Raw genomic sequence first — 14,634 nt, forward strand, 5'->3', positions numbered from 1 at the left:
TTGTGGTTTCTAAAAAAGATTCACTGTATTATTCACATCACTGCATATTATTTTGATTATTTCAAAAATAATTCACTTCGTGTGCTCAAAAAAGATTCACTAAATCATTTGCATCACATCGTCTCATTAAAAAAAAATGCTTCACTGTATTATTTGCATCACTGCATGTATTTTTACATTTCAAATTCACTGAATCTTTTTGATCACATTGTGTGATTTTGATGCGCTCAAAAAAGATTCACTGAGTCAACACACCATCTTACTTTGTGGTTTACAAAAAAGATTCATTGTATTGTTGTCAAGCTGAATGTGGCATTACATTTTTCAGCAGTGACTTTTAGGAATGTGTTATCTGTGAAGTAAATTCTGAGAAAGCATCCTTTCTCAGTGTTCCTGTAGTTTGACCTTTGACCGCTGGGGCTGGTTTGTTCTCAGCGGCAGGCGTGTTGTTTCTGTATCAAACATTCATGTTTCACAGACTCCTGACAGCTCAGGAATGCAGGATTCACCTCTTTCCCAAACACTTTGCACATGTCTGATTGATGAATGGTGTGTGTGTGTGTGTGTGTGTGTGAAGCTTAAATGCAAAAATTATGATGTCCTGTCTTACAGTTCTGAACAGTTCACTACATATTATTTTGATTCTTTCAAAAAAGATTCACTGTATTATTCGCATGACAACATGTTATTTAGATTCTTTTGAAAAAGATTCACTGAATCTTTTTTTATAAATTCGTGTGATTCTGATGTGCTCAAAAATGATTCACTGAGTCATTTGCATCACATCACCTTTGGAGTTTTTAAAAAGATTTGCTTCACATCATCTTTCTTTGGTGTTTTCAAAAAAGATTCACTGTATTATTCGCATCACTACATATTATTTTGATTCTTTTAAAAAAATGATTCAATGAATCTTTTTCATCGCTTCATGTGATTTTTAATGAGTCATTTGCATCACACTATTTTCCTTTGGTGTTTTCAAAAAAGATTCACTGTATTATCCACATCACTGCATGTTATTTTGATTCTTTCAAAAATGATTCACTCAATTTTTTTATCACTTGATGTGATTTTTGAATCGCTCAATAATGTACACTGAGTCATTTGCATCACCTCATCTAACTTTAATGTTTTCATTTGTTTATTTTGATTCTTTAAAAAACGATTCACTGAATCTTTTTTTATCAGTTCATGTGATTTTAATGTGCTGAGAAAGGATTTATTAAACCATTGGCATCACATTTTATTAGGATTTTCATAAAAGATTCACTGTATTATTCACATCATATCATGTTATTATAATTCTTTAAAAAAAATAAGTTTTGATGCACTCAAAAAAGGTTCACTGAGTCATTTGCTTCACTTTAATTAAATTTGGTGTTTTCAAGAAAGATTAACTTTGTTATTTGCACATCATTCATGTCATTTTGGTGTTTTCAGAAAAGTTTCACTAAATAATTTGCCGTACTGCATGTAATTTTATTTTTCTCAGAAAAGATTCACTGGATGATTTGCACCACTGCATGTAATTTTAATGTTTTCAGCAATTATTTAATGAATCATTTTGCATCGCTCAATATAAGATTAAAGATGAAAAAAGATTCACTGAATCATTTGCATCAATAAATTAATATTTAACTTTATGCACAGAATCAGGAGTAGCAACAAAATGAATGCATAAACCATTAACTTAATTAAAATTTTATTGGAAGATTTAAAAAAAGTTAAATGTCCATGTTTTTATCCAGAATGACGTTAAAGGAGTTGGATTGATTTCCCTGGAAACTGAACCCATGGCTTAGTGCTTGTGGTGTTCAATTCAAGTTTATTTGTTTAGTGATTTCCACAACAAATATTGTTTCAAAGCAGCTTTACAAAACCGGCTAGATAAACTCATGAACTAGAATCAAAATCCAAATTCAGAGTAAATGTATAAAGCTACATTGCACTAGTAGCTATGTTTCCATTCAAAAATGCAAAATAACTTTATGCGCAAAACTGGATTATCGGATAAAAGATGTGTGAATAAAGCAGTGTTTCCATCCAATCAGTCGAAGCTTACAAAATCGTCACTTCCTGATTAACTTGTGCCAAATATCAACAGGGAGAAGCTGCGTCGATCTTTTTTTTATTTATTAAATTACATTTGCCTCAGAGGGCAATCCTGACACGCAGTGAACGCGCGGTGGTGATTGAAGGCATGAGAGTCAGAGCACAGATGCTCGTAGTTCTGGAGATCATTAATAATATAATAAAACTAATACTGAAATGGTTACGCCATTTTACAATGAACAAAACAACATTTCAGTTGTTTTACAGTGTGCTCAGCCTGCTGGTTTGTCCATTCACACACATTTTTATCATCACATGATATCTTATAACAGAATCACATGACTTTTTTTAATGCTCATGCTGGAATTTGTTCAGTAAAAGTGTTTCCATCGCAGTTTATACGCGTCTTTTCTTATCGAATAATAAGTTCAAACTCAGTTATGCGCATGTTTTTTATGCTCATTTTCAAAATTTATACGCATCTTGGCGTTTCCATCAACAGTTTTTTTTTTATGCGCATCTCCAATATGCGCATAAAAGTAGGTGGATGGAAATGTAGCTAATGCTCCAGTTGAATGAAATAAATAGAAATGAATGGATTAACACTAAGTAAATGGAAAAGTTCAGTCTGATCTTGGCTGATTTGACAGGGGATCAGATGAAGGGCGAATGAAGTAGAACATTATGAGAAAGAGAAAAGCACACACAGTTCTTCAAATCTGACTTTATTCTCCTGACTCGGTTGATGGATAAAGTGAAAATTTGCTTTCCCAGAGCTCTTTTATTATATTTTAAGCTCAAAAGTGTCATTTTATTTTATTAGCGAATATTTCTGGAAGTGTTTTGGCTTCTCATCTGTTTCCTTAAATGTGTACATTTGTGAGCCTGGAGCACAAAACCAGTCTTAAGTTGCAGATGTTTATTTCTAGGAATTGCCAAAATTACACACTCTGTAAAAACCGTTTCAGTATTTTGTGTTTTGGGTTTTTTTATGGTTGTGAATTGCATTTTGGGAGCTTCATCTCTGCTCTGTCGACTTTTAATATTGACAATTCAACTCTACAGTTTAGCAAAATGACTTTTGTTGACATTTTAGTAGTTCGAAATAATTTAATGTATAAGAAATAACAGAAATTAATAAGTCTTTAAAATAACAGAAAGTGTACTGTCTGTTTATTATAAGGTTTTTGTAGCATAATATACGCCTACCTAGACAATTTATCACTTTAAACTATTAAACATACTCATAAAAGTCACTTTTTACAACTTTTTAAGGTTGAAAGTTGCTGGTCGAAAGATCAAGATCCCATAATGTCAGTTAAAAGCATAAATAATCAATAAAATCTTTGCTAATTTAATGCTAATTTATTATACTAATTTATTTGTATTTGTATGATCCCAATTTACGTACCTTTTTGCATATCATAATTTAAAAAAATGCTAATTTATTTACATATTTCTTTACAATATACTATGTACAGTGGGGGAAATAAGTATTGAACACTTTTTCTCAGAAAACATATTTCTAAAGGTGCCGTGTACTTGAAATTTATGCATAATAAAATTAAAACAACACAGGAAAAAAGTATTGAGCACATAAAAAAAGAGGGGTTTAGAAAGGCAGTGAAAGCCCAGACAGCAGCTGAAATCTCTCAGTAGTTCTTCTGCCCTTCCTCAGTGTAAATCAATATTAGCTGCTTCAGTCCAACATCTACATTAGCAGGAGGATGAAGATGAAAGCAGGGTGGACATTTCAGCAAGACGATGATACAAAACACAGCCTACACTCTCAGAAATAAAGGTACGAGAGCTGTCACTGGGGTAGTACCTTTTCAAAATATTTGTACCTAAAGAGTCCTTAGTGGTACCTCAAAGGTACATATCAGTACCCAAATGCACCTAAAATGTACCTTTGAGGTACCAACATGGACTTTTCAGGTACAAATATGTTAGTTAGTTAGTTAGTTAGTTAGTTAGTTAGTTAGTTAGTTAGTTAGTTAGTTAGTTAGTTAGTTAGTTAGTTAGTTAGTTAGTTTGACTTTATTAATCCCCGGAGGGAAATTCACATGTCACAGCAGAGCTCTCCATACTAAAAATAGATAAATAAGTTACATACATATAAAAACAATAATAACATTACATTTCATACTGCACACCTTGGTTCCAAAAACAACGAGTAAACACTTGTACATATCTAATATGTATCTTTTGAAAAGGTATTACCCCAGTGACAGCCCTTGTACCTTTATTTCTGAGAGTGTAGGAAACTCTAAAAATGCTCTCAGAGAAAGAAAATCAAGCTGTAGAATGGTTCAGTCAATCAACTAACCTGAATCCAATATAAAATACAGAATAAAGATTTTTACAGTGTTGAAGTCTGAAAAACTCACACCTGAGCAATGCATGTGTCTTCTTTCTCCATATGAGAGGCGTCTTTAAGCTGCCGTCACCAAAAAAAGCCTTTTATATAAAGTATTAAAGGTTCAGGACACCCCGGAGAACTTTTTTTTTTTTGTATTAACAGATGTGTGTGTGTGTTAAGCATCAGTTAAGACAATGTTAGCACCTGTCAGCTTTAATTGTGGGGAAAACTGGATAATTTAGTGCTTTTGTCAGCTAATTTCAGCTTCCGGGTTTGAAATGACTTTTGGGGCGGGATCAAAATCGGCGACGTAGCGCAGAACTGCAAGTGCAATGATGACGCGTCGGTTTCTCATTATTATTCATAGTGGAGTTTTCTTATCCTATGAGAAGAGCCGGCTGCTTAATTATTCATGAGACCTGCCAGACCTGCCAGTGTCAAGCCCAAGCTGAGAGACACGTCACGGACCCACGGCTAGGGCACACAGTATTTAGCCGTTCATGAAGGCTCATATGCGTTTGTTTCCATGATTCACGGGGTTTGTTGCATGTTTTCCCCCGCGATCTTGTCAGGGCCGATCATACAGCAAAGCTGTGTGCGCGTGCTGCTAGCATTTTTGTCGGGAGAGCAGCACGAGAATTAGAGAATGGCGGACGCTGTCTTTCATCAGGAGTTCGTTCACATTCAGACACATCACTGTGCTGCTGTGTTTGCCTAAATCCTCCAGATTACCAGCAGGGTTAATGGTTAAAATAGACAGGTCAGGAGACCTGCTGCACTGAGTCTGCTGGATACAGGGATCGAGGGAGAAGTCCTCATTTATAGTGTTTACATGAACACACATCTTTATAATGATATAAATTGTGGTTTTCTGTATATGAAATTACGAATAACAAATGTAGCAGGGCATTAAATCACTGTTCATTTCTTTGCATTTTAACTTTGTAAACTATAAACTCATGCGTCTCCTCTTTGTGTCTCATTTTGTGAGCTAACTGACAACAGCAGTTATTCGCTCACCTTCTCCCCTGCTGGCCACGCCCACTCCTGCCCGATGCTCGCGGAGCTCCACGCCCATTAATCATGCATCTTTTGAAAAAATTCTTAAGTAGACTTTAACTGAAAGTGGGGGGTGTCATGGCCCTTTAAATGTTTTTCAGATTTGTTTTGTTTTATTTTTATGTTTGTATTGTTGGTGTTTTCACCAAAATCTGGTTCAATTCCATGTCAACAACTATTTTAGAAATATGATTCCCAGGTAAAAACATGACCTGTTCCATACCTATTTTCCCCGCTGTATATATCTGAGAATCAATGGCTTCTTTAAATAAAGCAAAGCTGCAGTATCTTGATGTCTACAAAATCCTCCACACTGCTGTTGTTTTGCTTCTGTGTTTTGATGATGTGAAATGCTGAAGGCAACATTTTTGCTGTTGTCCGTGCCGGCTTTTCAAATCAGACTGTAATCCTCATGTGAGCCGAATGTTGGCTTTAAAGTGGCCTTTCTTTGTGTGTTTTTCTGGTTTCAGGAATGGTCTCGGTCCGTCTAAGGAGGGTGAAGCGCAGTACTCTGTTGTTCATTGTACCGGCTACATCAAGGCCTGGCCGCCAGCGGGTACTAATACAGACACACTGACAACAAACACAAAAACACACTGGCGTGACTTTCAGTTCAAAGACACTGAAGCACTGAGACACACTAACAGACACAAACACATGCAGACCAACACATATCGAGATTAAATCATTTATTCTACAAGCAGGTCTAATTTAAATACTTATATGCACTTAAGAAAAATCTAAATATATTATAGTAGGCTTATTTTAAGACGTAATATTTAAGTCATTTAATGTTTTCAGTAAAATATGCAATTGCAATAATAATGTGAAGGTTTAGTCACATTATACATTTTTATTGATGTTAAAAAAAATTAAAAAAAACATTGATTTAATAAATGTTTTGAAAATATTATTATGTTATCTAAATTAGATTCAATGAATCATTTACATCACTGCATGTGATTTTGAAATATTCAAACATGATTCACTAAATCTTTTTCTGCAGGTAGTTTTAATGTTGCTGAATAAAAGATTCAGTGAATCATTTACATCACTGCGTGTAGATTTGATGTTACGAAAGAAAAATAATTAGTGAATCATTTACAACACTACATAGGATTTTTAAATATCCAAACAAGATTTACTAAATCTTTTCATTGCTGCATATAGTTTCAATGTTACCGAAAATGATTCAGTGAGTCATTTACATCACTGCATTTATTTTTTAATGTTACAGAAAATAAGATTCAGTGAGTCATTTGCATCACTGCATGTAATTTTGAAATATTCAAACATGATTCACTAAATCTTTTTCATCACAGCAGGTAGTTTTGGTGTTATTTAATAAAAGATTTAGTGAATCATTTACATCACTGCATAGAGATTTGATGTTACTGAAAAAATAATCTGTGAATCATTTACTCTGCATAGGATTTTAAAATATCCAAACATGATTCACTAAATCTTTTCATTGCTGCATATAGTTTCAATGTTACCGAAAAGGATTCAGTGAGTCATTTACATCACTGCATATATTTTTTAATGTTACGGAAAATAAGATTCAGTGAGTCATTTGCATCACTGCATGTAATTTTGAAATATTCAAACATGATTCACTAAATCTTTTTCATAACAGCAGGTAGTTTTAATGTTATTGAATAAAATATTTAGTGAATCATTTACATAACTGCATGTAGATTTGATGTTACTGAAAAAAGAATTGGTGAATCATTTACTCTGCATAGGATTTTGGAATGTCCAAACATGATTCACTAAATCTTTTCATTGCTGCATATAGTTTTGATGTTAGCGAAAAAGATTCAGTGAACTTATTCACTGAATAATTTGCATAAGCACATGCAATTTTGTTCTTGTTTCTTCTTTAAAAAGTAGTTTTATTCAAAATTAGATTACAGATTTAGGCTAGCATAACCCAAAGCCAAAATGACCCGAAGTTTCATGTTAAACATGTTTGAATCATTTACATCACTGCATGTGATTTTGAAATATTCAAACATGATTCACTAAATATTTTTCCATCACTGCAGGTAGTTTTAATGTTACTGAATAAAAGATTCAGTGAATCCTTTACATCACTGCATGCAGATTTGATGTTTGAAAAAAGAATCGGTGAATCATTTACTTTGCATAGGATTTTGAAATATCCAAACATGATTCACTAAATCTTTTCATCGCTGCATATAGTTTCAATGTTACCGAAAAGGATTCAGTGAGTCATTTACATCACTGCATATATTTTTTAATGTTACAGAAAATAAGATTCAGTGAGTCATTTACATCACTGCATGTAATTTTGAAATATTCAAACATGATTCACTAAATCTTTTTCATAACAGCAGGTAGTTTTAATGTTATTGAATAAAATATTTTATATTATTCACTGAATAACTTATTCACTGAATCTTTTGCATCAGCACATGCAATTTTGTTCTTGTTACCTCTATAAAGTCATTTTATTCAAAATTATATTACAGATTTAGGCTAGCATAACCCAAAGCCATAATGACCCGAAGCTTCATGTTAAACATGTTTGAATCATTAACATCATTATAAGCAGTTTTGATTTTACGTAAAAAAAAGATTCAGGTAACCATTTACATTTCTACATGTAGTTTTGATGCTACAGAAAAAAAGATTCAGTGAGTCATTTACAACACTCGATGTGATTTTGAATATCAAACATGATTCACTAAATCATTTCCATCGCTGCATGTAGTTTTGATGTTACCGGAAAAGATTCAATGAATCATTTACCACCACTGCCTGTAATTTTGAAAAGTCTAAAAATTATTCATTGAATCATTTGTGTCGGGGTAGAATTATTATTTTTTTGAATCAGCAATAGTAATAAATCAGATTCATTTAGGTTAGCATAACCCAAAAACCAAAATGACTGAAACCTCATGTTGAACAAGTTTGAACCTCTTGAACTCTCTTAACTCTGTGTTAAATTCTCATCGAATCGACAGAGAGTTCTGGAGTTCTGGATGGCTCCCACATGACTCCAGATCCAGATCTCTCCAGCCCGAGATTCATATTAGCACAACAGCAGGTGAAAGACAGATATTGAGCAACCCTGAACTCAAAGCCCAATAACGTGAACTTTGTTGCCTCATATCTCAGCTGGAGGTTCTCCAGGTCTCCTACAAATATGTGTGTCATGGAAATCAATCGCACATGCTCCACATCCTGCATGTTGCATAACGGCACAAAAACTAGGCTAAAAATAACCAGCGGCGCTCGATCGTCAGCTATTATCGCGTCTTATTGGAATGCGGTGATCTAAACGGAGACATCGCGTATCGTGTTCATAAGACGTTATGAACGGTTAAGAAACTCTGTGGAAAGAGCAGATGGGATGTTCTTTAGCGAAAACAAACACAAGACTTTATGTATGTGTTTTTATTAGTGTGATATGCAAACCAATGAATCCTGTCTGCTGGTATAATGTCACTTTTGTGCAAATTAAAGGCAGTAAATTAATTGTAAACATCAGTGCATCTGGCTTGTTGTTTGATTTTCAGCGTGTCATTTGTTTAGACTAAACAGTGATAGATATAAACAGCCGTGCCTGTTTTATTTGCAGCACAGACTCATTAGTTTTGCAAACTAGTGTTGATGAATTGAGTTGTATTTTACTCGAGGTGACATGTTTGCCGTGTGAATGTGGGAGCAGACAGTGAAATGATGACAATGGGGACAATAAATTGCCCTTACGTGTCTCTGCTCTATAATAATATCATTCTATGTTTGTTCATCGTCTCTGATGGATGCACAACATATATTAACAAACACATCACACAGCCAATATGAACCCTTAATGAAGCGATTCGTTCAATTAATTAGTCAAAATGACTCGCGAGTTACCAGTTTGACTCGCTTTGATCTTATAAATAAAATATCGGTGTCCTGAAATGTTTTTCCCATTTATTTCTGCTATTCTTCTGTTGAATTGGTATAAAAAAACTTAACATAAAAGCAATAAAGCAAAAAAATATGCATATTGTATAGAAAATACACTTACTGGTCACTTTAATAGGTACACCTGTTCAACTGCTTGTTAATGCAAATTTCTAATCACATTGCAGCAACTCAATGCATTTAGACATGTAGACATGCCTATCAAGACGATCTGCTGCAGTTCAAACAGAGCATCAGAATGGGAAAGAAAGGGGATTTACGTGACTTTGAGCGTGTCAGATGGTCTGGTCTGAGTATTTCAGAAACTGCTGATCTACTGGGATTTTCACGCACAACCATCTCTAGGGTTTACGGAGAATGGTCCTAAAAAGAGGAAATATCCAGTGAGCGGTAGCTCTGTGGGGGGAAATGCCTTGTTTATGTCAGAGGAGAATGGCCAGACTGATTCCAGCTGACAGAAAGGCAACAGTAACTCAAATAAGTGCTTGTTACAACCGAGGTCTGCTGAAGAGCATCTCTGAACACACAACACGTCCAACCTTGAGGAAGATGGGCTACAGCAGCAGAAGACCACACCAGGTGCCACTCTTTTCAGCTAAGAACAGGAAACTGAGGCTACAATTCACACAGGCTCACCAAAATTGGACAATAGAAGACTGGAAAAACGTTGCCTGGTCTGATGAGTCTCGATTTTTGCTGCAGCATTTGGATGGTAGAATTGCCTTGTATGAACAGTTCTGGCTGGGGGTGGTGGTGTAATGGTGTGAGGGATATTTTCTTGGCACTCTTTGGGCCCCTTAGTACTAATTGAGCATCTTGTCAACACCACAGCCTACCTGAGTATTTTTGCTGACCATGTCCATCCCTTTATTACCGCAGTGTACCCATCTTCTGATGGCTACTTCCATGTCATAAAGCATGAATCATCTCAGACTGGTTTCTTGAACATGACAATGAGTTCACTGTACTCAAATGGCCTCCACAGTCACCAGAACTCAATCCATTAGAGCACCTTTGGAATGTGGTGGAACAGGAGACTCGCATCATGGATGTGCAGCCGACAGATCTGTAGCAACTGCGTGATGCTATCATGTCAATATGGAGCAAATCTCTGAGGAATATTTCCAGTAACTTGTTCAATTTATGCCATGAAGGATTAAAGCGGTTTTGAAGGCAAAAAGGGGTCCAACCAGGCACTAGTAAGGTGTACCTATTAAAGTGGCCGGTGAGTTTAGATTCCAAGCCTTTCATAGTGTTTTACATTTTGTGAACATGTACAGCTTTTATTTATGTAAAATTAAAACGGACGCTTTTTCTTAAATACATATTAATTAAGACTTCAAAAAAAGATTCACTGAACTATTGGCATCGCTGAATGTAACTTTATTGTTTAAAACAAATAAGTCTGAATCATTTTACATCAGTTTCCACAAAGTCATCCACAAAGACACTTACTGTAGAACTGAACATAGAATAATAACAATTACTCTGTGAAAGGCTGCACAGTAGCTCAGCACGGTGGCAGTACTGTCGCCTCACAGCAAGAGGGCCACTGGTTCGAGTCCCAGCAGAGTTTCTTCTAGGTGCTCCGGACAAGCGCTATAGGTAAATTGGATGAGCTGAACTGGCTGTAGTGTGTGAGTGTGTGTGTGAAAAAAGGGAGTACTGGTGTTTTCCAGTACTTTGTTGCAGCTATAAGGACCCAGACTCTGTATAGCTGGGTGGTTTTCGGTTTTGTCCCCCCCTCTTTTACGGGATCGGCCGCGGCGGGTGGAAAATGGGGCGGGTCGGGCAGCGGGACAACAAATGCTAAATATAAGCGGGAGAGGTCGGGTTTGGGTTAAAACCTGGCGGGAGCGGGATTCAAAATGTAGTCCTGCGCAAATCTCTACTTCCAGCTGCATCCCATTACTGAAAAACACTCATACACTCTCATTCACACACACACTCATACACTATGGCCAATTTAGTTTACCCACTTCACCAATAGCGCATGTGTTTGGACTGGGGGGGAAACCAGAGCACCTGGAGGAAACTCATGCCAACACTGGGAGAACATGCAAAACTCCACACAAAAATATTGACTCGAACCAGCGACTTTCTTACTGTGAGGCGACAGTGCCACCCATGAATTATGTTACCAAGCACAATATTTACAATGCATTAACAAATCTTAAACTATGATTTCACACAAGTATTGTTCAGTATTAGTTCATGTTAGTAAATATCTATGTGTAATCACCTTACAGAAACTTATTTTAGTCATCAGCCTTAGTGAGGTCAAGGCAAGCAAGTCGAGAAGAAATTGTTGTAATGTAATTAAAAGGAGATTAAATGCTTTACGATCATGCTTAAACAAACTCCAGGACATGAATCTCTCCATCTGCTGCTACTGCATGTGTGTCGTTTATTCCAGATGAACACGGCACCAGCATCCAGGAACAATAACAGCTTCGCTACTAGATTTTAGATGACAAAAAGAAATCAATTACATGTGACAAAACTGCCGAGCAGATGCTATTAGTAGGATCAAAAAAAAAAGTTTTGCAGGTATATTTCTGAACAATGTCCTGCAACAAAGCATCTTGTTAAAAAAAAAAAATTGCAACATGTATGAATAAACATCTGTTTTCAATATGTTTCCTCATCCCTAAAGATGTTTGCTTGGTATGGATGTGTTTAAATACACATTAAGAATGCATTTGTGTCACATTTGTATCGCACATTCTAATAAATGGACAGAAAACAGCTTAATTGGTTTACATTTGAGTTGCAGAAATACAGAAATGTTCCAAGCTGGGAATTATGGGAATTAACAGGAATGTTTAAAAGTTATTAAAAAAAAGTCACAAGCCTCACAGTTGTCATGAAGGGTAATACCTGATATACATACATTAAAACCATTTTTTTTTTGTAGCGGCAAACACCTTTTTTCTGCTGTAAACTTTGGAATTTTAACATGGCAGTCTAGGAAGATTTGCTTGTTTTCTTGAGCCAGCCCCTAGTGGCTAGTCAATGAATTGCAAAGACATAAATTCCAGGAGACTCTGACAAAAATGTGGAGCAGATGCTATTAGTTGGATTCAAGTGGCCTTAATTAGGCAGAATTTTATGGCTCCAAATAAATTAGACCAATGAGTTATAAACATTTCACAAGACTCACAGTTGTCATGAAGGGTAATATTAGCTTTTTACACCAAAACCGTTTTTGTAAAAGGCTGCAAACAGGTTTTTTCTGCTCTAAAGTTGGGCATTTTAATATGACAGTCTATGAGGATTTACTTGTTTCTGGAGCCAGCCCCCAGTGGCCAGTCAATGAATTGCAAATAAATATTTTCTTTTCACATTTGTTTTATACATTTGAATAAACTGACAGAAACAGCTCAGTGAGTTGCTTAGTAAGCTGGATACTTAATGAGAATTAATGGTAAAATACGGGAATTATTGGGAAATGTATGGGAATTAACAGGAATAAACTGGAAATGTAAATAATAAACGCAGCACAACATCCAGTAACAATAATAATAGTTTTGCTACTAGATTTTAAATTACTAAAAGAAATAAAATCCAGGAGACTATGACAAAAATGTAGTGCAAATGCTATTAGTAGGGTATCTTAAGATGTTTGCGCTTTTTTTTTTTTTTTTTACTTTTAACTTAACTTCACATTAAGGACTCGTTTGTTTCCCATTTGTATAAACTGACAGAAAAAAAAATGCTTAGTGGCTTAACATTAGGGTTGCAAAAAAAAAATCAAAGCTGGATACTTGATGGGAATTAATGGTAATAAATGGGAATTAACAGAAATGTATGAGAATTAAAGGAAATAAACAGGGAATTTGTTCCAAATAAACACTGCACAACATTCAGCTCCACTACTAGATTTCAGATGACTAAAATAAATAGTTTCCAGCAGACTATAACATGACTGGCTGTTTCTCAATATGCGTTCTTCAGCGGTCTTGCGTCCTCGTGTTCTCGTTTAACGTCATCATCAGCTGCCTAAGTTCAGTTCCAATACTCAAGACCGCAAGTACGGAGGAAGCGTGAATCTTCCCGGATGTGATCTTGATATCGAGGACGCACCGATGCAGACTTGAGCACCGAACTCGCTCTGGAAGTCCCAGAAGTCATTGCGACTGGAGGTGGAAAGCGCAGCATTTTATTTAGATTTATCATTAAAGTTCAGAGATATCACTTATTTACCTGAGGAGTTTCCCTAAATGAAACGGTGAAAGTAAACATTTCCATGACCATCTTAATAAAGGAATAAACATATTAAGGGTGTTTGTTTGCTGAAATTCGTATCAAAATCTATTTTATTTATATTGTGAGTATATTTATAATGTTTTTATTCACAGTATATATTTTGAAAAGGGGAAAAACAATAAATTGTTGTATGAGTGCTGTAATGTTTAAATATTTTACTATTTAAAACACATGAAGGTCATGTGACCATCAGGAAGAGCGCAGCATCTCAATTCTCAAAGGACGCGTTCTCTGCCCTCACGGTCTCCTGAGTTTGTTCTTCCGAGGACACCTGGCAAGACCGGTCTCCACAATAACACAAATCCGTTCTCTGCGTTCTTGGAATTGAGAAACAGCCTGTAACAAAAATGTTGAGCAGTTGCTGTTATTAAGATTCAAGTCGCCACATCTTTAATTATGCAGAATTTTAGGGCTTAATTTAAATTAAATTATTGAGTTATAAAATGTTCATGTAATAAAGTTCACGGCCCTTTGGCCGCCGGGAAGAAGGAGGCGGAGAACCGACGGAGCTTTAAAATATTTATTAATAACAGTGACGGCAGCTCCTCACGGAGACTGCCGTCTAAACCAAAACAAACGGACAGCAGCTCTTCACGGAGACTGCCTTCAAACTGAAAGCAAAAGTAATATATGTCCGAGGCCCGGTCCTCTTTCGGCTTCCTCTGCCATCGTTCCTCCTTTTATCGTCCAGAGCTTCTTCCGTGGGATCCGAAGCAGGTGCGCACCGCAGGTGTATCCACTTACGCGGTGGCCTCACTCCGTTCCCACGGCTCTCGGCCACGCCCCCTCGCCACAGTTCACAAGCCTCGCAGTTGTCATAAAGGGTAATATTAGGTGTATACAGCGAAACCATGTTTATACCAGGCTGCAAACACCTTTTTTTCTGCAGTAAAGTTGGGCATGTTAACATGGCAGTCTAGCAGGATTTGCTTGTGTCTGGAGCCAGTCAA

General features: G+C 36.0%; 1 protein-coding gene and 1 long non-coding RNA gene across 18 annotated transcripts in view; one reads left to right on the forward strand and one right to left on the reverse strand.

Annotated features, from left to right (window-relative positions):
- arnt2 (aryl hydrocarbon receptor nuclear translocator 2) overlaps positions 1-14,634 on the forward strand; it is a 180,227-nt gene that overhangs the window by 78,861 nt on the left and 86,732 nt on the right. For all 17 annotated transcript variants that reach the window (XR_015494926.1, XR_015494925.1, XR_015494928.1 and 14 more), the window contains 1 exon segment: positions 5,944-6,029. Coding sequence is in view for 9 of the 17 variants with exons in the window: in XM_087259979.1 (XP_087116105.1) it covers positions 5,944-6,029 (86 nt within the window). In the remaining 8 variants the exon portion in view is untranslated.
- Positions 73-1,716, reverse strand: LOC147843037 (uncharacterized). Its single transcript, XR_015495390.1, has 2 exons — positions 628-1,716; positions 73-161 (listed from the first exon to the last, which is right to left on the reverse strand). It is a non-coding gene; the product is annotated as an uncharacterized LOC147843037 (long non-coding RNA).

The sequence above is a fragment of the Danio rerio genome, chromosome 7 (assembly GCF_052040795.2).
Source record: "Danio rerio strain M-AB ecotype USA chromosome 7, GRCz13ab, whole genome shotgun sequence".
Lineage (NCBI taxonomy): Eukaryota > Metazoa > Chordata > Actinopteri > Cypriniformes > Danionidae > Danio > Danio rerio.